At 42.9% G+C, this 20972-nt stretch overlaps 1 protein-coding gene across 1 annotated transcript; it reads right to left on the bottom strand.

Moving 5' to 3' along the window:
- Positions 1-8590: 8590 nt before the first annotated feature.
- LOC145105938 (uncharacterized) lies at positions 8591-10525 on the bottom strand. The gene is made up of 2 exons (XM_079042998.1): positions 10034-10525; positions 8591-9778 (listed from the first exon to the last, which is right to left on the bottom strand). Exons 1-2 carry the CDS (start codon positions 10523-10525, stop codon positions 8591-8593), a joined length of 1680 nt encoding a protein of 559 aa, XP_078899124.1.
- Between the last annotated feature and the right edge of the window lie 10447 nt (positions 10526-20972).

Genomic DNA, 20972 nt, shown 5'->3' with positions numbered 1-20972 from the left:
TTCATAATCGTTCAGCGGCTCAACCCATCTTCGTTGCCTCATGTTTAACTCCTTTTGATTTAAAATGTGTTGGAGGCTCTTGTGGTCAGTGAAAATGGTGCACTTGGTACCATAAAGGTAGTGCCTCCAAATCTTCAAGGCGAAGACCACAGCTCCCAATTCGAGATCATGGGTGGTATAATTCACCTCATGTGTCTTTAGTTGTCGGGACGCATAAGCTATCACCTTCCCACGCTGCATGAGTACACAACCTAAACCCTGATTCGATGCATCACAGTAAACTACGAAGTCCTCTGTTCCCTCTGGTAGTGATAGTACCGGCGCACTGCAGAGTGCTCGCTTCAGAGTTCGGAATGCAGTTTCTTGCTTATCCGTCCATTCAAAGGGTACACCCTTTTGCGTAAGCAAGGTAAGTGGCTTGACTGTTTTGGAGAAGTTCTGAATGAACCTCCTGTAATAGCCTGCGAGACCTAAAAATTAACGAATTTCTGTGGGTGTCGTTGGGATCGCCTATCCTTCAATGGCTTTGACCTTAGAAGGATCCACATGTATCCCTTCTTGACTAACAACATGACCCAAAAAGTTCACACTACGGAGCCAGAACTCACACTTAGAGAGTTTTGCGTATAGCTTTTCGGTTCTTAGGGTTTCTAAGATTTTCCGGAGATGTCGGCCATGATCCTCTTCGCTTCGAGAATAGACTAGAATATCGTCGATGAAAACGATGACAAAGTTGTCGAGGTATGGTCGGCGGATTCGATTTATTAGGTCCATGAATGCGGCAGGGGCATTCGTTAGACCGAAGGGCATTACGACAAATTCATAATGACCATAACGAGTTCGGAAAGCGGTTTTGGGGATATCCTCTTCCCGGAATTTGAGTTGGTGGTATCCGGATCACAGATCTATCTTAGAGAAGTAACTTGCTCCTTGGAGTTGGTCAAATAGATCGTCGATTCGCGGAAGTGGATAGCGATTTTTGATAGTGAGCTTATTGAGTTCCCTGTAGTCAATACACATCCTAAAGGAACCGTCTTTCTTCTTAACAAAGAGAACCGGAGCTCCCCAGGGTGAGAAACCGGGTCGGATGAATCCTTTGTCCAAAAGTTCGCTGAGTTGGCTGGACAGCTCTTGCATCTCCGCAGGAGCCAATCTGTAGGGCGATTTGGCGATGGGTGTAGCTCCTGGCACGAGGTCAATTCGGAACTCGACTTGTCTTTCTGGGGGTATCCCCAGAAGATCTTCAGGAAAGACATCCGGGAAATTGCAAGCCACTGGGATGTCTCGAATATTGACCTCTTCTTTGGACTTATCCACTATATGAGCCAAAAACGTCAAGTCCTTCTTTCGTAGATACTTCTGTGCCTTAATGCACGAGATAAGACGAAGGTTCGTGTTGGGTTTGTCTCCGTAAATAATTAGGGTTTCGCGATTTGGGAGGTGAAGGCGAACGGCCTTCTCGTGACACATAATTTCAGCATGGTGGGGGCATAACCAGTCCATGCCGATAATCACATCAAAACTCCTAATGGATACAGGCATTAAGTTTATTTGAAAGACGTGATGGTTCAAGGTCAGGGTACATCCGATGTAGATTTCCCCAGTGGATTCTGTTTTCCCATTAGCCATTTCCACCGTAAAGGTTTCATTAAGCTTCTTGGGTTGTTGTTTTAACAAGTGTTTGAATCTATTACTCACAAAGCTTCATTCTGCCCCGATATCAAATAGGATGCATGCATAAGTGTGGTTTAGGAGAAAGGTACCGGTAACAACAGCGGGATCCTGAACCGCTTCTCCCTGACCCATGGTCAGCATTCTCCCTGCTCCTCCATTCCCAGGGTTGTTGACGTTGGGGCAGTTTCGACGGAAATGCCCAGTCTTTCCACATCCATAGCAGGTGTGGCTTGGTCCCGCATTGTTGCCGCTGTTGTTGGTGTTGTTGTTGTTGTTGCGGTTGTTGTTGTTGTTGTTGTTGTTTCCTTGCTGCTGGTTCTGGGGAGGATAGGTCCTGCAATATTTTGTCGTGTGACCCTTTCGATTACAACTGGTACAATGCATCTCCCTGCATTCGCCATTATGATGGAGACTGCACTTGTTGCACTTTGGGAGATTCCCGAAATATTGCCTAGGGGCACTTGAAGTAGCTGAGACTGGACCATGTGGTGTGGAGGGAACTTGGGTGGTTGCAACATTGACTGTCACTGTTTGTTGCTTCTTTGACGACTCTGAGCCTTGTCGCCCCTTTCTCTTGTTATTCTTTCCTTTCTTGTTGTCACTTTCCTTCTTGCCTTCAGTTTCCCCTGGCTTCTCGCCCTTCTTGTTGTTGTGGTCGTACAGTTTCTTGGCCAACCTCTTGGCACTGTCGAAGGTTTCAGGATTTGCAGCTATCACATTTCCTTGAATTGGGCAGGTTAATCCCCAAATGAATCGTTCGTTTTTCTTTCCCTCTGAAGTAATCATGCCAGGGCACAACAGCGACAGTTCGCTAAACCTTGATATGTATGCATCAATGTCGGAGTTTCGGACGGTGAGATTCCATAACTCTTGCTCCATTTTCTGAATTTCGCCTCGCGGGCAGTACTTGACCATCAGCATTTCTTTCAACTCCGGCCACGGCATGGCGTTGGCTACGAGGAGAGTCATGGCTTCTACGTGTCCATTCCACCAGGTGAGAGCTTGGTTAATGAATGTGCATGCGGCAAACTTCACTTTCATCTCCTCGGGGCATTCACATATCTCAAATACCGATTCCACCTTTTCAATCCATCTCTTTAGGGTTATCATTCCACCTGTGCCATTAAAGGTTCGTGGCTTGGCGTTGGTGAAATCTTTGTAAGAGCATGTCTTGGTAGGTCCTTGATTTATTCTGTTGTTCGAGCTTCCAGCCCCTTGTCCATTGCCTCCACCATTGTTCCCTTGGTGGATTTGCGCCATGGCTGCGGTGACCGCAACAGATACAGCTGCTTGAAATGCAGCTGAGTTGATTTCTGGTGGGGTCGGCCCATGGTTTCCACGGGTTGGTCGTTGAGGCATCTTTCTGTCATGGAACGGAAAGATGTTGAGTGCCTATGATTTTTGTGAGTTTGTGGTCCTATAAACTAGGTGTATTGCATGTACTTAAGTAGTTTCACATATTAACATACAATCATGGATACATAACACATAACAGATAACAACATCACAATAGAACACATATATTTTTCCACTAATAATATCCGTACTTTGATACATGAAAATTTGTTCGAAAGAGCATACATAAATGGTGCAAGTTCGGCAGCGTAACGACTCTATGAGTAGTGCAATCACCTAAACATAGAGTCGATGATACATAGCATATGATCATAGTACTAGTAGGGTAAGGCTGGTCCTAACACTCTAAGGAGCGCCCGACGACGGCAGCGAGGTCATATACCGAAGTGTTGTGCCAACAACTGGGCCATCTCAGTCATTTCTCCAATGACTTCATCTCTTTCCTGTTCAGCCTGCACCGCTCGTGCTTCCATGGCGAATAGCTGTTGCCGCAGAGCGGCAATCTCAGATTCCGGAGAACGATTCTCTCTCGCGGGATTCTCTGGTGGAGCAGGGTGGTTCTGCTGCGTCTTGCTGGTAGGTGGTGTGACGGAATCCTCGTCTGTGTCTTGTTCTTCCTCCATGTCCTCATCGGTCCCATCAAACTCGTAGTCCGTGTCCGTGTACTCGTCGGGCCCAACGCCGTGTGCTCCCCTTGATCTCCCTCGGGTTCGTCCTCGATCATTCCGTGGGCCACTAAGACCTGATGAAACTGAATTCCCTGGTGCTCCCCTTCCATGGTGACTGAGAGGATGTATATGAATAAACTATTATTACTCCTAAGATGTTTTAATTATTATGTAAATTGATTCTCTTCTTGGTAACAAAGGGGTATGTTTTTAGGTTTACCGACCATCGCGATTTCCCCGGGGCATGTGATAGTTGTACTTCGGAGGAAATGTAGTTGATCAGGCTACATTCACCCCTTAATACAACTATGAACAGTCCCGACTTAACCGAGATGCCAGTATCATCTTATTTGATTTGGTATTATGTTCTTTTTCCTATATCGTACAAGTCGAGGTGTTTTATCGTTGGGTTTTATTTGTTTTGTTCAGAGTTGTTTTAGTCCTTCTTTGGTTTATAGTTGCATATCAATGTGTGGTTAGATATGCCAGTTCACTATAAACAGAGCTCTGATACCAACCTGTCACACCCCCGAACCAGACGGCGGAAACGTTCGAGGGCTCGCGTGACTCAAATTGAATATCATCACAATGAATATACATGAAACATAACATAAACTTCACCATGCATTAATACATTACAACTGACATTGTTCACATCAAGTACATTGTTTAAATATTACATATCCATAACATAAATTGTTTGAAAGTTTTCAAAGCATAACACCCTAACATACTTGGTATTACTCTTCAGCTTACCTGTTACCTGAGAATACAAGTTATTTTGAAAACGTCAACATATGGAATGTTGGTGAGTTCATAAGCAGGGTTGTTATGAAAATGTTTTGTGTAGTTTATAAAACCCAGAAAATCCGATATTTTCTGAAAAGACAATTGTTTATACCAAAGTGTGAAGATCCATAGGTTTGTGCATGAATGATTTCAAAGCGTGTATAAATGAGAAGTTTTGCATTATAGTTATTGAAAAGTATAAGTGAATGGTGTTGATTTCCTCGAAAAACCCGATGTTTTCCGATAATATAATATAATTGTTTCAAATTGTTATACCGTCACAACGAATGATTACGATTTTCCTTGATTACTCGGATAGTATTGGATTTATTTATGTGAGTCGTTATAACCATGCATGATAATGACTAGTTCATCTGTCTTGGCATTCTAGCGAACGCCGGAATTGATGTTAAGATTTTGTTACCCTAGACTGGCCGAGTCTAACTGTAGTGAACAGCTGAGGTGTGGGGAATCACCCCCGTATAGATCTATACACAAACTCTCGCTCTCCCTCCAGGAGACTTTGATTATAACTATAGACTACGAACGGCACTTAAACATATCGCCCGTTATTACTCACTTAATCTGAACAAAATTGATTACCATTGATTAACGACCTGTATTTGTTTACTTGAATTGAAGGTAAGCCTAACAAACGAGGAGAAGAGGATTACGAGGTCCTGCTAATTACGTGTGTTATTTAAGGCTGTTGGGTATACGAAGGACGCGTTGGCCCATTTCACATTTGATTTATTTGGACCTTACTAGCAATGCTAATGGGCCACTGAGGCCCAATAGCACATAAAAGCCATTGAGGGTCCCTTAAGCATGTAATTGGGTCACAGGAGGCCCAATAGACATGTGTTATTATTGTTAGGCCCAAAAGTCATGTCAATGGGTCACGAAGGCCCAATAAGCATGATTAGAATCTTTCAAGCCCAACAATTTGAATATTTACTTGTTTTAGGTATAGTATAATAGTCGGAAGCTTGATTGAACAATTGTTAAATTCGCAACGGCACGAAGCTTGCCGATTGTTTATAACGATATTTGAAAATATATGTATATTCTTCATTCTATTTTCATAAGTTATAATTTGGTATTTCTTTTGACCCAAATATCTTAATAACAAAATAATTGACTCAAAATATTGGTTTGACCTATTCAGCCCTTCTTTAATAAAAATGACAATCTTAGTCCCTTATTTAAAAAAAAGACATTTTAGGCCCTTAAACCATTTTCTTGACATTTTTGACCCATAGACTTGTTTAAGTAATGTTTTTAGCTCAAAATTTACTCTTTGGCAGTTTCAGCCCTTTCAGTAAAGAGTTTTTCAGTTAAAGTCCAAACTTTTCGCAACTTTTACAATTTTGACCCAAATTCCAAAAACTTTACATTTTTTATCCTTTTTTGGAAAAAAAAGTCATTTTAACCCCTGAAATAGATTTGTTTACCCTTTTACCCCCTGTTTTGAGAAATTTACCATCTCAATCTCTTGAAAACCATATTTTTCGCAATTTTTGGGCCTATGGGCCGAAAGGCCCAAAAATTGGCCCATTAGGCTACAAATTACATTTCTAGTCCTTTGAAGAGCATAATATTCATAAAACATTTATTTTAACTGTTTTGACTCTTTTGGTCCTTAAGAAAACCGTGAATGACAACCTTTAACCCAACTTTTGTTTATTTGACAAATATAGCCCAAAAATGAGTTTTATGTTGCAATATGTTTATTATAACCTTAGAGGTAATTTTTCTTGACTTGTTTAGTGTAATATATATTAGATCATGTTTATTTTCCTCCTTGAGCCATAGATCTCGAGATTTCTTTCCTTTTTGTTACATATTTACCACATAAACACATGAAATCACACATAGCATACACATACACATAGATCTACACATTTTACTTGTATTCTCCCCCATAAAACTTGTGAAAACCGAAAATAGAGGGGTATGAACTCACCTTGAGTTTGTGGGTTCGGTTTTGAAGAGAAATGGAAGAAAATGATGAGGTCTTTCCGCCTAGCAAGCTTCTTGGAAGGTCTTTGGCTTAGATGTGTTCTAAGAAGCAAGATCACGAATTTTTGCATGAGTTAGGAAGAAGTTTTGATGAAATAAAGAGACTAGGTTGTCGATCTAAACAATAACTTACCAAGGATTGGTGATATTAGAGAAGGACCTTCTTGGAACTCTTGTGATTCTCGAAATTTTTGATGGAAGAAGGATAAGTTCTTGAGAGAGTATTCTTGAGATATTTTTGAAAGAGAGTGAGGTGGAGAGAGTGGGAATCGGCCGAGAAGAAGAAGAAGAGAGGAGAGGAGGAGTGATTTGACTTGCATGGAAACCCGCCATGCAATAAAGAGGTGGCAAGGGCACAAAAATCCTCCAATTCTCTTTTATTTTTATTCCTTCTACTTTTTCCTATACATGGGCCGAGAATGGTTCTTAAGAAGGAGAAATTGGACTTATTTTGGCCCACTTCTTAATTTGGTTTGAATTTATGAGGTCCACAAGGAGGTTTTTCGGCCCATTGGGCCTTTAGAGATTGTTTATGGCCCAAGATGCATAAAAGAATTGATTTATGGTTTATTAGGGCTAATTGGATTATTTAGGGCCCAATAAGGCCCATTAAAGATAAACTAGTCCATTTTAGGCTTATGAGGCCCAAAATGTAAAGTTTCATGCAAATGGGTCCAATTAGATCCCATATAAGAGTTCTAAGCCCAAAATAGTCAAATTGGAAGCTTATTGGTCCATTAGGCCCAATAAGGAAATCCTAGTCTAAAATGGACTTAAACCGGGATTTTTAGGGTTTCCAACCTTTTGTTGACTATTTGAATGTTTGTATAGAGTATTTGATGGAATTTTGTTGTCATTGAATAAGCACCATACATGTTTTCAAGTTTTAACTACAATGTCATCCTTGTTAAGGGTTTTACAAAGCATCAGAATTCCTAGTTGTGACACTAAATTCCTGGGGGAGGAGTCATATAAACCTCTTCATGGAGTTCACCATTTAAAAAGGCATTCTTGACATCCATTTGAAAGATCTTCCACTGTCGGACGGATGCAACTGCAATCATAATACGAACTGTCGTCATCTTTGCAACTGGGGCAAATGTCTCCTCGTAGTCAAAGCCACACTATTGGGAATACCCTTTTGCTACAAGTCTAGCCTTGTACCGCTCAATAGAACCATCAGCTTTTGTTTTTATCTTGTACACCCAACGACAACCTATCGTATGTTTCCCAGGAGGAAGAGAAACCAAATCTCATGTATGAGTCTGATGGAGAGAAGTGAGTTCTTCAGCCATAACATTCTACCAAAGAGGATCTAAAACAGCTTCTCTATATGATTCAGGTTCAGACAGATGATGGATGCTGGCTATAAATGAAGCAAACGGTCCGTAATATGTAGAGTAAGAAAAATCTGGTAGCTTGGTGGATTTGACAGGACGAGAAGATCTCCTGAGGGGTGGTGGTGGAGGTGGATCCTCAATTTCAATAATCGGAGGATCAGGCTCAGGAACATGTGGAGACGAGGCACACTCTGAAGAAGTGGGTGTTTCATGAGCTGAGGGATCATGTAGCATAGATGAATCTCGAGCCTCTATATCTTCATTAAAAGGATCAATATGCAGAAGATCGGACTTCGTTACATTGTGGGCTGTAGCAGGAATTGAGTAGAAAGGAATATGTTCCAAAAAAGTAACATACCGGGAAACATATAACTTCTGACTCACAGGATCATAGCAACGGTATCCCTTCTGTCCAATACCATACCCAAAAAATACACAAATAGCAGATTTCGGCCCCAACTTGTTCCTTTCAACATGAGGACAAAGAACAAAACAAGTACATCCAAAAACTCGTAAGGAAGAGTAGTCTGGTAGATGACCATACAACTTCTCAAAAGGAGACATTCCTAAGTTCAATGAAGTAGGGGTATGATTAATCACATACACAATAGTTAGGACCGCTTCTCCCCAAAAGGCACTAAGGACCTGTACAGACAGGAGTAATGAGCGGGCAGTCTCAACAAACAGACGGTGTTTTCGTTCTGCCACACCATTTTGCTGAGGTGTGTCAGTACACGAAGACTAGTGTATGGTACCATCAGAAGCAAGTAACTGAGTGAAATCATTAGAGGTATATTCACCCCCTAAGTCACACCTGAAGCACTTAATCACAACCGAATGTTGAGTTTTAACAAGAGCTCTAAAATTGCTGTAAATATCAAAGAAATCAGATCTGCGTTTCATAAGATAAACCCATGTATATCGATTATAATCATCTATAAAAGATACATAATAGGTTGACCCACCCTTTGTGGATACTGGTGCAGGACCCCACACATCAGAATGGATAATGTCAAAAGGAGCAGTAGAACAAGACATACTTTTATTGAAGGGTAAAGCAGAGAATTTTGCTAGTTTACAACCACTACAATCAGAAATATCACAAGAGTTTAAATGACCCAAAACACCACTAGATGCTAAAAAATTCAAACGCGATACAGAAACATGTCCCAAACGAGAATGCCAAAGATAAAACTCAGACGACAAAGGACTCAAACGAAAAAAAGATAAATCAATGCTGGAAGCAGCAACATCAGATACTTTGAGGACCTCCAAGACATATAGTTCCCCCACCCTACAGCCGATCCCAATCACCTTCTGGGTGTGTTGATCCTGTATAACACAGACAGAATCAGAAAAGAACACCCAGTTACCAGACTTACATAATTGACTGACTGAGGCAAGATTCAAAGTAAGTTTGGGAATGTAATAAACATCAGGAAGAGTGAAATGAGAAACAGAGACAGACCCAACACCCTCAAGTAGCATAGATGTATCACTAGCAGACTTAACAGAAATAGGTGACACTTGCGACAAAGAAGTAAATGATGACAAATTAGGAGTCATATGATGAGTTGCACCAGAATCTAAAATCCACAAAGATGAGGGAATACCTGATGTACCAGATGAAGAAGGGCCAGAATGAGCCATAGATGCAGACATGGCAGTGGAATTAAAGGCCAAATACTGTCTAAAACTCTCAAACTCCTTGGGATCCAATGCAGATGGTGGCATGTTTCCAACATATTCTGTGTCAACTGGTGGTACAGCAGCAGCAACAAACTGTGGAGGACGAGAGGTCCACGGAGGAGTACCAGAGGAACGCGACTGAAACTTTTGTTGACCATACCTATTTTGTTGTCCTGACTGAGGTTGACCAGATTTACCCTTGTTGACTAACAATGGACACTGAGCTTTCCAATGATTTTTCTATTTGCAGAATACGCACTCATCATGAGCAACCCTTGAAGTTTGTTGAGACTGGTTGGAGGAAACAACAAGCACAGCAGGAGCGGGAGTAGGAATAGAGGTTGCTTTAAAACCTTTATCCGCATGAGACTTGATACGAGTCTCTTCTGCATCTAACTCATGGACAACAGAATCCACTGAGGGAAGAGGAGAGCGATGAAGAATGGTTCCATGTAGGCCTTAAAAATCAGAACGCAAGGCCATCAAGAACTAGACCAAGCGTTGTTCTTCCCTCCTAGCAATGTAAGGCTCAAAATCTTTTAACTCTTTAGATTCAGTAAGAGCTAATTGATCCCACATATCAGACATAGCATCATAGAAATCTTGAATACTCTGGTCATTCTGTTGAAGGGCACGGATATCATATTCTAACTGATATTGTTTAGCAAAGTTGGACTGAGTATACAGTCTCTCCAAGTGATTCCAAACTTCTTTTGATGTGTCATATTTAGCCAACTGCATACCAATAGACTGAGTAACAGAGTTATTGATCCAAGTAATGACCTTGGAGTTATCAGTCTCCCAAGCATCAAGCAACAAATCATAATTCTCAGTTTGAGGCACTGAGGGTTTTGCTTTTGTCCCAGTGACATAGCCCCGCATATTCTTCCCACGAAGGAAGTTCTTCATAACGTAACTCCAATACGTATAATTCTTTCCATCCAAACGGGTACTGATTGACTGAAGGGAATCATCCTTTCCAGCCATGTTGACAATGCATAAATAACCACAATGACAGTATAAGAATCTGAGAATAAAAGGAGTAACAAACCAGCGGAAGCAGTTAATCGGATAACGAATCAACAGCAATAACGAATCAACAACATCAACGAATCAATAGTAGCAACGAATCAAAAGCAACAACGAATACCAGTGGCAGCAAACGAGTACAGCGCGCTGCCCCCCGTAACCCCCAAGCGAACTCACCGCGAAGTTCGATCCTTGCCACTAATGACTGCTACAAAGACTTCTAACAACGTATCGAACCTCCGCTCTGATACCATGATAACATTGTCATATGATTGTGATAAAAAGAGATTACAAGAGTTCTCAAAGAAAAGCATAAAGACTACAAAGAATAAAGCGGACATAAATACTAGCTAGACAAAAACCCTAATGGGCTAAAGCTAGACAGAAACCCTAATGGGCTAAAGACTAAAGGGCCCATAAACAAGCGGACTAATAATATATAGACTAACACTTATAAAACGAGATTTTTGAGTGCTATTTTTTAAAAGTGCACATCATTCACTACAATAAAAAATAAATTAGCAGCGACAAAAATCGACAGTAAAGATAGACATATCGCAGGTAATGGCAATAGCTGCGAAACATCGCCGGTATAAAGTCGTCAATACTACCATTTCTCTATTGCTCAAAACATTGTCGGTAAAGATAAGTGCCGCCGCTAATGCTCTTGTTGCCGTTATTACCCTTTGTCGCCGCTAATAATAATGTCGCCGATAATTTCCCCTGTCGCCGGTACTAATATTTTTCATTTTTTTAAATTTTGTTTTGAACCAACATTTTTTGGTGCAAAAAAACCGATATGTAGTGACATTAAATGCAGAAAAGAAAAAACTACATAACGACATCCGGTTCGGTACCAAATACTGTTTAATTACATTATTTTTGTTTGTTTAATATATTTGTTGTTATTTCTATATATATTTGACTATAATTATTTTGAATACCTATTTTTATATTTCTTGTTTGTTTATTTAAATTTTTAGATGAATCGCTATTATTGGATGTACAAAACTCAAACTATATCCGAAACTGATATCGAAAGTGTTTGAATTTTTACTAGTGTCGCCTAAGCAAGTAGTGTTAATAAAGGAAGTTGGTCGATTTATTGTCCTTGCAACATTTGTGAAAACATTAAAAGTTTTATTGATGCTGAAGTGATAGAGTACCATTTATGTCAAAATGGTTTTGTGTCAAATTACATTTGTTCAAGACATGGAGAATCACTTTGATTGTTGCCCATCGTTGATCAATTTACATAGTAATGATTATAAATTCAATCATGATTCATACATTGATGACAATGATCGCCATTCAAATAACCACAACGACAATTTCAATGAAATGTTTGATGACATGGAGAATAAGATGGGTGATGTTTAACAAGAAAAATTACAACGACTATTTAAAGAATCAGTAACACCGTTATATAAGGGTTCTAAATTAATGAAACTTGATGTTGTGTTGAAGTTGATTAACTTAAAGTTGAAAATGGATGAAGTGATAAAAGTTTCACAAGTCTACCAGGTTTTGCATGACATGCTTCCGGAAGACAATGAATGACCAATTTCGACATACGAAGCAAAAAAGTTAACGTGTCTGTTGGGATTGAAGTTGAAAGAATACATTCATGTCCAAATAATTGTTTGTTGTTTATAGAGGAGTTCGAAAATAAACATAATTGTGTTTCCTGCTATGCATTGAGGTAGAAACAGAGAAATGGTTTAAATGAAGTTTATGATGACGTGACAAAAAATGGAGTACCACCTAAAATTTTGTGGTATCTCCCTAATATACCAAGACAGAAAATGTTATTTTCAAACAAAAAGGAAGAAAAGTTAGTTTGTTGGCATTTGGAAGAACGTGTAACTGACGGAAAACTAAGACATGTTGCAGATTCACAATGGAGAAACATTGATAATAAGTTTCTAGAATTTGGAAAGGAGATGAGAAATGTACGGTTTGGGCTTAGTTCAGACTGGATAAATCCTTTTGGGAACATAAATTTTTTTCATAGTACGTTACTAGTTGTTTTATGCATTTACATTCTTTCATCATGGTTAATCATGAGACATAAATACATTTTGATGTCGCTATTGATTCAGGGTTCAAGACAATATTGTAACGATACTGATGTATTTTTCTCTCGCTTGACTGATGACTTAAAAAATCTTTGGAGTTTGAATATAAATGAATATGATGCTTATAAAAGAGAACAATTTCAATTGTGGGCCATGATTTTTTGTTGTATAATTGACTTTCCAGTATATGATAACTTGTCAGGACACAAAACGAAGGGCAAGAAAGCTTGTCTTGTCTGTAAAGACAACAAAAGCTTGATATGGTTAACAAATTACAAAAATATGTATACACGGGACATTGAAGATTCCTTCAGAAGGTCACCATTTTTGGAGAAAATTATTGAGTTTGACAGAAGTATCGAGATTTGAACAAGCTTAAAGTAACGACGTAAATTTTCAAACCGAATTTTTCATTTTCAAACACAAATAACACATGTCACATTTTCTCAAAAACTTCAAATATCAATCATCAATACATTTTTGAAAAGTGTTTATCACGAATCCAGGACCCACAAAATATAACTCCAACTCAAGTGTGTGTGTGTGTACAATCATGCCGGTGCCTTCCCGCGATCCTCTGAAGTACCTGAAACACATAACAGATTACACGGTAAGCACGAAGCTTAGTGAATTCCCCAAAATACAACATACAACGAATTTGCCACTCGATGCTATAACTCTATAAGACCCTCCGGTCTATGTCTCTCAGTGGGACCCTCCAGTCCCATAGTTCATTGGACCCTCTGGTCCGGTCTTAGTGAGGACCCTCCGGTCTCACTGTTCGTTGGACCCTCCGGTCCGGTCTCAATATCACATAATATAACATACATATATCACACAGACAATGCACAACTCAAGTAAGCACATAAGACCCTCTGGGCACACATAATTACCACTCTAGGTAAAGTATAATGAGAAGCCTCACCTCGTAAGCTAGCAAGTAAAAGTTTCGTACTCAGAATCCCAGATCTAGAGTCCGCCTATCACATGGGATAATTATCTCAAATTAATATTCTACTCGAACCCAAATACACTAAAAGTTGTTCTCTCTTTCCCTCTAGTCCTAGGAATGGGTAAAAGACCATTTTACCCCTCGCTGATCTCCATTGCTCATTTGACCAATCCTTAAGTCAATCCGAGTCAAACTCGAGTCAACAGCCCTAGTTGACCTGACTCGCCGAGTGCACTAGTGCGACTCGTCGAGTCCCAACGTTCCTCAAAAGTCTCCTGAAAGTCTAGCTCGTCAAGTTAACCCCTAACTCGTCGAGCTACCGCATGGTCCAGCTCATCGGGACAAACCCTAACCGACTCGTCGAGTCAGTTCATGGAATCGGTGAGTCCCCTCGATCTAATTTCTCATTCAGACGTCTTAAGGCAGATCTGTTACTCCAAACAGTAGATCTAACATCCCAAGGCTCGATTGTTACGTAAAGCTTCGATCTTTACGCTCATGCATGGTGGTTTTGCGCCAATCCACCAATACATGCTCTCACAAGGTGTTAAACACCATACTCCTCACATGGATGAATAAAGTTGGGACCTTTGGGCTCTACGGACTTTACAAGGTCCAGATTTGAGGTTCAAACCTCTTGATAACTTGGCATGCTCGAAGTCCCAAACAAAACCCTAATTTCTCAACTCATGAGATCTAACCAAATAAAGGGGGAAAGGTTCAAGCTTTTTACCTTCCTCTTGAAGCTCTGGACGAAATGGCCTGAACCCCAACAGCTTCTTTTTGTCCCTTGATGAACAAACTCCTCTTCCTCCTCAAAGATGCACTACAATCCCTCAAGATTAGCTTGGAGACTCTCTTAGCTCACCACACTCGATTAGGGTTCCACACAGTGAAGGGAAGTAGATGGGGAGCCAAAAATGAGGCTATACTTATCCTTATATAGGCCCTAAACCCGTGGATTTAGGGTTTCATCTCATAGTGCCTACTCGGCGAGTCGACTCTCGGACTCGTCGAGTAGATCATTAATCCCGCGTGGCCACACCCGACTCTACTCAACGAGTTGTAGCACCAACTCGTTGAGTTGCTCAATAATCCTCAAAATAAATAAGTAAATTAATATACCTGGGATTCCGGATGTTACAATTCTCCCCCACTAGAATCAGACTTCGCCCTCGAAGTCTTGCTCCGCAAATAATTCTGGATGTTGCTCCCGCATCTCTAACTCCGGCTCCCAAGTCAGATCGGACCCTCTCCGATGTTGCCACTGGACTTGAACCAGGGGCACTTCCTTGTTCCTTAGAACCTTTGGCTTTCGATCCAAAATCGCGAGCGGCCTTTCGATATAATTCAGGCTTGCATCTACCTGAATGTCCTCTAATGGCACTACTACCGTCTCATCAGCTACACACTTCCTCAACTGGGATACGTTGAAGGTGTTATGGATCTAGCTCAACTCCGCAGGTAACTCCAACTGGTATGCTACTCTACCCACTCTGGCGGTCACTCTGAAAAGACCGATGTATCGGGGCTCCAGCTTGCCCCGTTTCCTGAATCGGATCACCTCCTTCCATGGGGATACCTTGAGGAGCACAAAATCTCCGACCTGAAATTATAGCTCGGATCGTCGCCTGTCTGCATAACTCTTCTGGTGACTCCGTGTCGTCAGTAATCCCTGCCTGACCTGCTGAATCTGCTCGGTCATCTTCAGCACTATTTTCGTGCCACCCATCACTCTCTGCCCCACTTCTCCCCAACAAATGGGAGTCCGAGACCTCCTCCCATACATAAGCTCAAAGGGAGGCATACAAATACTCGAATGATGGCTGTTGTTGTATGAAAACTCAGCCAGTAGTATGTAGGTGTCCCAACTTCCTCCGAAGTCCAAGACACATGCACGCAACATGTCCTCAAGCGTCTGAATTGTCCGCTCGGTTTGTCCGTCCGTCTGTGGGTAGTACGCAGTGCTGAAATGCAAGCGCATGCCCAATTCCTCATGAAACTTCTTCCAAAATCTGGAAGTGAAACACACGTCTCGATCCGATATTATCGAGATTGGCACTCCATGCCGTGCTACCACCTCTCTCACATAGATCTCGGCTAATCTCTCTGTAGAAGAGCTCTCACTAATAGAAAGAAAGTGAGCAGCCTTCGTCAGTCGGTCCACAATCACCCAAATCGCGTCAAATCCACGCACGGTCCTAGGTAACATGGTGATAAAGTCCATTGAGATCGGTTCCCATTTCCACTGGGGAATCTCCAGGGGCTGCAATGGACCATGCAGACGCTGGTGCTCTACCTTGACCCGACGGCAGGTCAAGAACCTCTCAACAACCCAAGCAATATCCCTCTTCATACAGGGCCACCAGTAATCTCTCTTCAGGTCCAGATACATTTTAGTGGCCCCGGGATGGATCGAGAATTTCGATCTATGCGCCTCCTCCATCAATATACGTCGAGCTCCGCCCGTATAGGGTACCCAAATCTGCCCTCGAAAAGTCATAAGCCCTCGGCTGTCTGTCACGAACTCGGACACCTGCCCAATCACCCGTTCCCTCTTGCTGTTCTCCGGTCTCACGGCCTCCGCCTGTGCCTCTCGAATAGAATCTAAGACTGGAGTCATCACCGTCATCCTCATACATACATCTCGGATCCGGGCATTCGCTGCTCTACGGCTCAGGGCGTCGACTACCACGTTAGCCCTGCCCGGATGATACAGGATCTCACAGTCATAGTCCTTCACCACATCCAACCATATCTTCTGTTGCATATTCAGGTTGGGCTGATCCATGAGATACTTTAGGCTCTTGTGGTCCGTTTATATGGTACACCGAACCCCATACAAATAGTGGCTCCAGATCTCGAGGGCGAACTCCACCGCCCCCAGCTCTAGATCGTGGGTGGGATATCTCGTCTCATGAGGCTTCAACTACCTCGATGCGTATGCTATCACGTGCCCTCTCTGCATTAGCACCACACCCAACCTAGATATAGATGCATCACAGTAAACCACAAAGTCCTCCATTCCCTCGGGAAGGGCTAACACCGGGGCTTCGTACAACCTCTGCGAAGAGTCTCAAATGAGGTCTGCAGCTCGGAACCCCAAGTAAAAGTAACGCCCTTCCGGGTCAACCTGGTGAGGGGGACGGCAATCTTGGAGAAATCTCTGATAAGTCTCCGATAGTAGCCGGCCAATCCCATAAAACTCCTGATCTCGGTAGGGGATCTCGGCACCTCCCATCTCATAACTGCCTCAATCTTGGCCGGATCGACCAAAATTTGTTTCTGATTAACGAGGTGTCCCAGGAACTGGACCTCTCGTAACCAGAAATCACACTTGGAGAATTTGGCATAAAGTCTCTCCAATCTCAACACTCCAAGAATCTCTCTCAGATGCTCCTCATGCTGCTCTCTGGATCTCGAATACACCAAAATATCATCGATGAACACGATCACCAATCGATTCAACATAGGCCTGCACACCGGGTTCATGAGATCATGAACGCTGGCGGTGCGTTGGTGAGTTCAAAAGGGATCACCACGAACTCGTAATGCCCATAACGAGTCCTAAAGGCCGTCTTCTTGATATCCTCCTCACGAACTCTCATCTGATGGTATCCAGACCTCAAATCGATCTTGGAAAACCAAGACGCACCCTGCAACTGATTGAACAGATCGTCGATCCTCAAAAGTGGATAATGGTTCTTGACCGTCAGCTTGTTCAACTCCCAGTAATCAATGCACATCCGGTGTGAACCATCCTTTTTCTTGACAAAAAGGATCGCGCTCCCCACGGCGAGCTACTCGGTCAGATAAAGCCTTTGCCTAACAGCTCTTGGAGCTTTGAGGATAACTCTTACATCTTAGGCAGCGCAAGGCGATAAGGTGCCTTGGCGACAGGCGCCGCTCCCAGAACCAAATCAATCTGGAACTCCACCTGCCTCTCGGGAGGCACACCCGGTAAATCCTCGGGAAACACGTCCGGAAACTCACTCACTATCGGGAACTTCGCGATAGAACTCGGTCTCTCAGCAGTAGCTCGCGTATCCATCACATACACTATGAAACCCCTGCAACCCTGCTGGAGACTCTGCCTCGCTCTGGCAGCCGAGCAGAATGCTGACCCAGATCAGGTACCCTCGCCATACAATGAAATCACTCCCTCACTAGGGTCTCGTATGGTCACCAACTAACGCTCGCAGTCGATCACAACTCCGAATCGACTTAACCAGTCCATGCCTACAATGACACAAACATCACCCATAGCGATCGGTACCAGGTCTATCGGAAACTCAACACCAAAAATCTCGAGTCACATCCCCGGATCACATCAGTAGCAAACACCGCATGCTCATCGGCTATGGAAACTCTCAGAGGTCGACTCAACGCCTCTCAGGGAATACTGATGTGACGACTAAACGCTAATGATATGAAGGATCGACTCGCGCCCGAGTCAGATAACACCAAAGCAGGTACAGAACTCACAAGAAAAGTACCTTAGCATATCACAATATAAGCACAACATAACTCGAAACAAAATAAGTAAAAGAGCACATACTGGCCACGACATCAGGTGCTGCGCGGACCTCCTCCGCTGTCAGCTGAAAGGCTCTCCCGCGAACCCTCGGTACCTTGGCTTTCACTGGTCGGCTCTCTTTTGCTCGTATAGCAGTAGGGGCAGATCCCTGTGCCGATCCCTTTAGTAGATGTGGGTACTCGGCCTTCCGATGGCCGGTCAGGTTGTAGTGAAAGCAGACTACAAACCCTTAGGGAAATCCCTCGCGATATGCCCCTCTTTGCCATACTTGTGTCAAACACCTGCTCGACACACCCCATTGTGACTCTTGCCAAACTTCCCACAAGTGCGGCCCTTCTGGCCTCCAGATTTTGAATCAGCGGGCTTTGCCCGCTTGGCTGCCGGTTGAGACTATGTCGGTCGCCGATCTCTCCCCTGAGACTCCGCCTCCTCCCTGACCTGAGTCTCCAGCTCAATCTCCCTCTTGCAGGCATTTGCCTGAAGCTTAACAGATGACCGATAAGTTGAGTTCGCCACAAACTCTCAAATATCCCTCCTCAGAATGCTCAAATATCGGCTCATACGTGCTTGCTCGGTAGACAAGTGCTCAGGGCAGAACATCGCCCTCTCATGTAACATCCTCGTAATCATACTCACTGACTCTGTCCTCTGCTTGAGGGACAGAAACTCCTGGGCCAACCGTTCCCTCTCCACCAGGGGAACATACTCATCCCGAAACATCACAGTAAATCTCTCCCATGTTACTGCAGTGAGCTCTGCAGATGTGTAACTGGCTGTCACAAAATTCCACCAGTCCTTCGCCCCCCAAGCGAAGCTTGTTCAGCACGAACCGTACCCTCAAATGTTCTGGACAGGAACAAGTGTAGAAACACCCCTCGATATTAGAGATCCATCTCATCGCGGCAATCGGATCCTGAGTCCCATCAAACTCTGGTGGCTTCGTGTTGCTGAACTCCCGGTACAGCAACGAGTCACCCTCCTGTGGCCTGGCAGCAGCTGCCGCCCTGGTAACAGCAGCATATCGCTCATCAAACGTCTCAATCAAGGTAGTATTAATAGACCCAAACATCTCCGGGATGCCCTCTCGGATAGCTGCGGCCACCTCCTCGTGAATCATCTTGTGAATCTCAGCATCACTAGCTCCACTGCTCTCGGTGTGATGGCGTGTACCCACCATGATGTCTCTGAAACATAACACAAAATAATCTGAGACTCGCTCGAGTATACTCACACTCGATCACTCGCCCCTACTCGTTCCTTAGCATCCTAAGAATTCTTACTTGGACTGCTTAGCGATCCGATCTTTTTAGTAGTACGGGCCCAATACTACCTTCCGCACCGTATCTGTATTCACCCCAAGTCCTCCTCCTAGGATCCCAAATCGCAAGTACTCTATGTCTCTCCTGAACACATACTACTCTCATGTGCTCCTCTCTGGTAACTACTCGCACTCAAAGCAACTCACAGTAGCAGTAACTCCTAGGCTAACGCATCACAAATTAGGCCACTCTAGTCCTAAAATTTGAAATACCTAGCCTACTCTATAGCATGCATAATATATATCTCATAATATCTCATAAATATCTCATAAATATCTCATAACACAGAAAGTAAGGGTATTTTGGGAAATCACCGTTCGGGCGCTGGTTGATTGTACACACTGCTCCTTTTTCGTTTTTCTCTTAGAAACTCTTACTCGTTTTAGAAAAATCGTTTCTCTTGAAATTTTTTCTCAAATCCTAAGTTTGAGTCCAGACATACCCGAAGGTGTATCCGAATCCCTCAAACCAAGGCTCTGATACCAACTTGTAAAGACGTAAATTTTCAAACCGAATTTTTCATTTTCAAACACAAATAACACATGTCACATTTTCTCAAACACTTCAAATATCAATCATCAATACATTTTTGAAAAGTGTTTATCACAAATCCATGATCCACAAAATATAACTCCAACTCAAGTGTGTGTGTACAATCATGCCGGTGCCTTCCCGTGATCCTTTGAAGTACCTGAAACACATAACACATAACACGGTAACCACGGAGCTTAGTGAGCTCCCCAAAATACAACATACAACGCATTTTCCACTCGATGCTATAACTCTATAAGACCCTCCGGTCTATGTCTCTCAGTGGGACCCTCCAGTCCCATAGTTCATTGGACCCTCTGGTCCGGTCTTAGTGAGGACCCTCCGGTCTCACTGTTCGTTGGACCCTCCGGTACGGTCTCAATATCACATAATATAGCATACATATATCACACAGACAATGCACAACTCAAGTAAGCACATAAGACCCTCTGGTCACACAGAATTAGCACTCTAGGTAAAGTATAGTGAGAAGACTCACCTCGTAAGCTAGCAAGTAAAAGGATCGTACTCGGAATCCTCGATCTAGCCTCCGCCTATCACATGGGATAATTATCTCAAATTAATATTCTACTCGAACCCAAATACACTAAAAGTTGTTCTCTCTTTCCCTCTAGTCCTAGGAATGGGTAAAAGATCATTTTACCCCTCCCTGATCTCCATTGCTCATTAGACCAATCCTAAAGTCAATCCGAGTCAAACTCGAGTCAACAGCCCCAGTTGACCTGACTCGCCGAGTGCACTAGTGCGACTCGTCGAGTCCCAACGTTCCTCAAAAGTCTCCTAAAAGTCTACCTCGTCAAGTTAACCCCTAACTCGTCGAGCTACCGCATGGTCCAGCTCATCGGGACAAACCCTAACCGGCTCGTCGAGTTAGTTCATGGAATCGGCGAGTCCCCTCAATCTGATTTCTCATTCAGACGTCTTAAGGCAGATCTGTTACTCCAAACAGTAGATCTAACATCCCAAG

Source organism: Lactuca virosa, chromosome 4, assembly GCF_052849685.1.
Source record: "Lactuca virosa cultivar CGN04683 chromosome 4, Lactuca_virosa_CGN04683_v6, whole genome shotgun sequence".
NCBI classification, from domain to species: Eukaryota; Viridiplantae; Streptophyta; class Magnoliopsida; order Asterales; family Asteraceae; genus Lactuca; species Lactuca virosa.
Note: the sequence above shows the minus strand (reverse complement) of the source record. Positions and strands in the feature narration are given on the sequence as shown.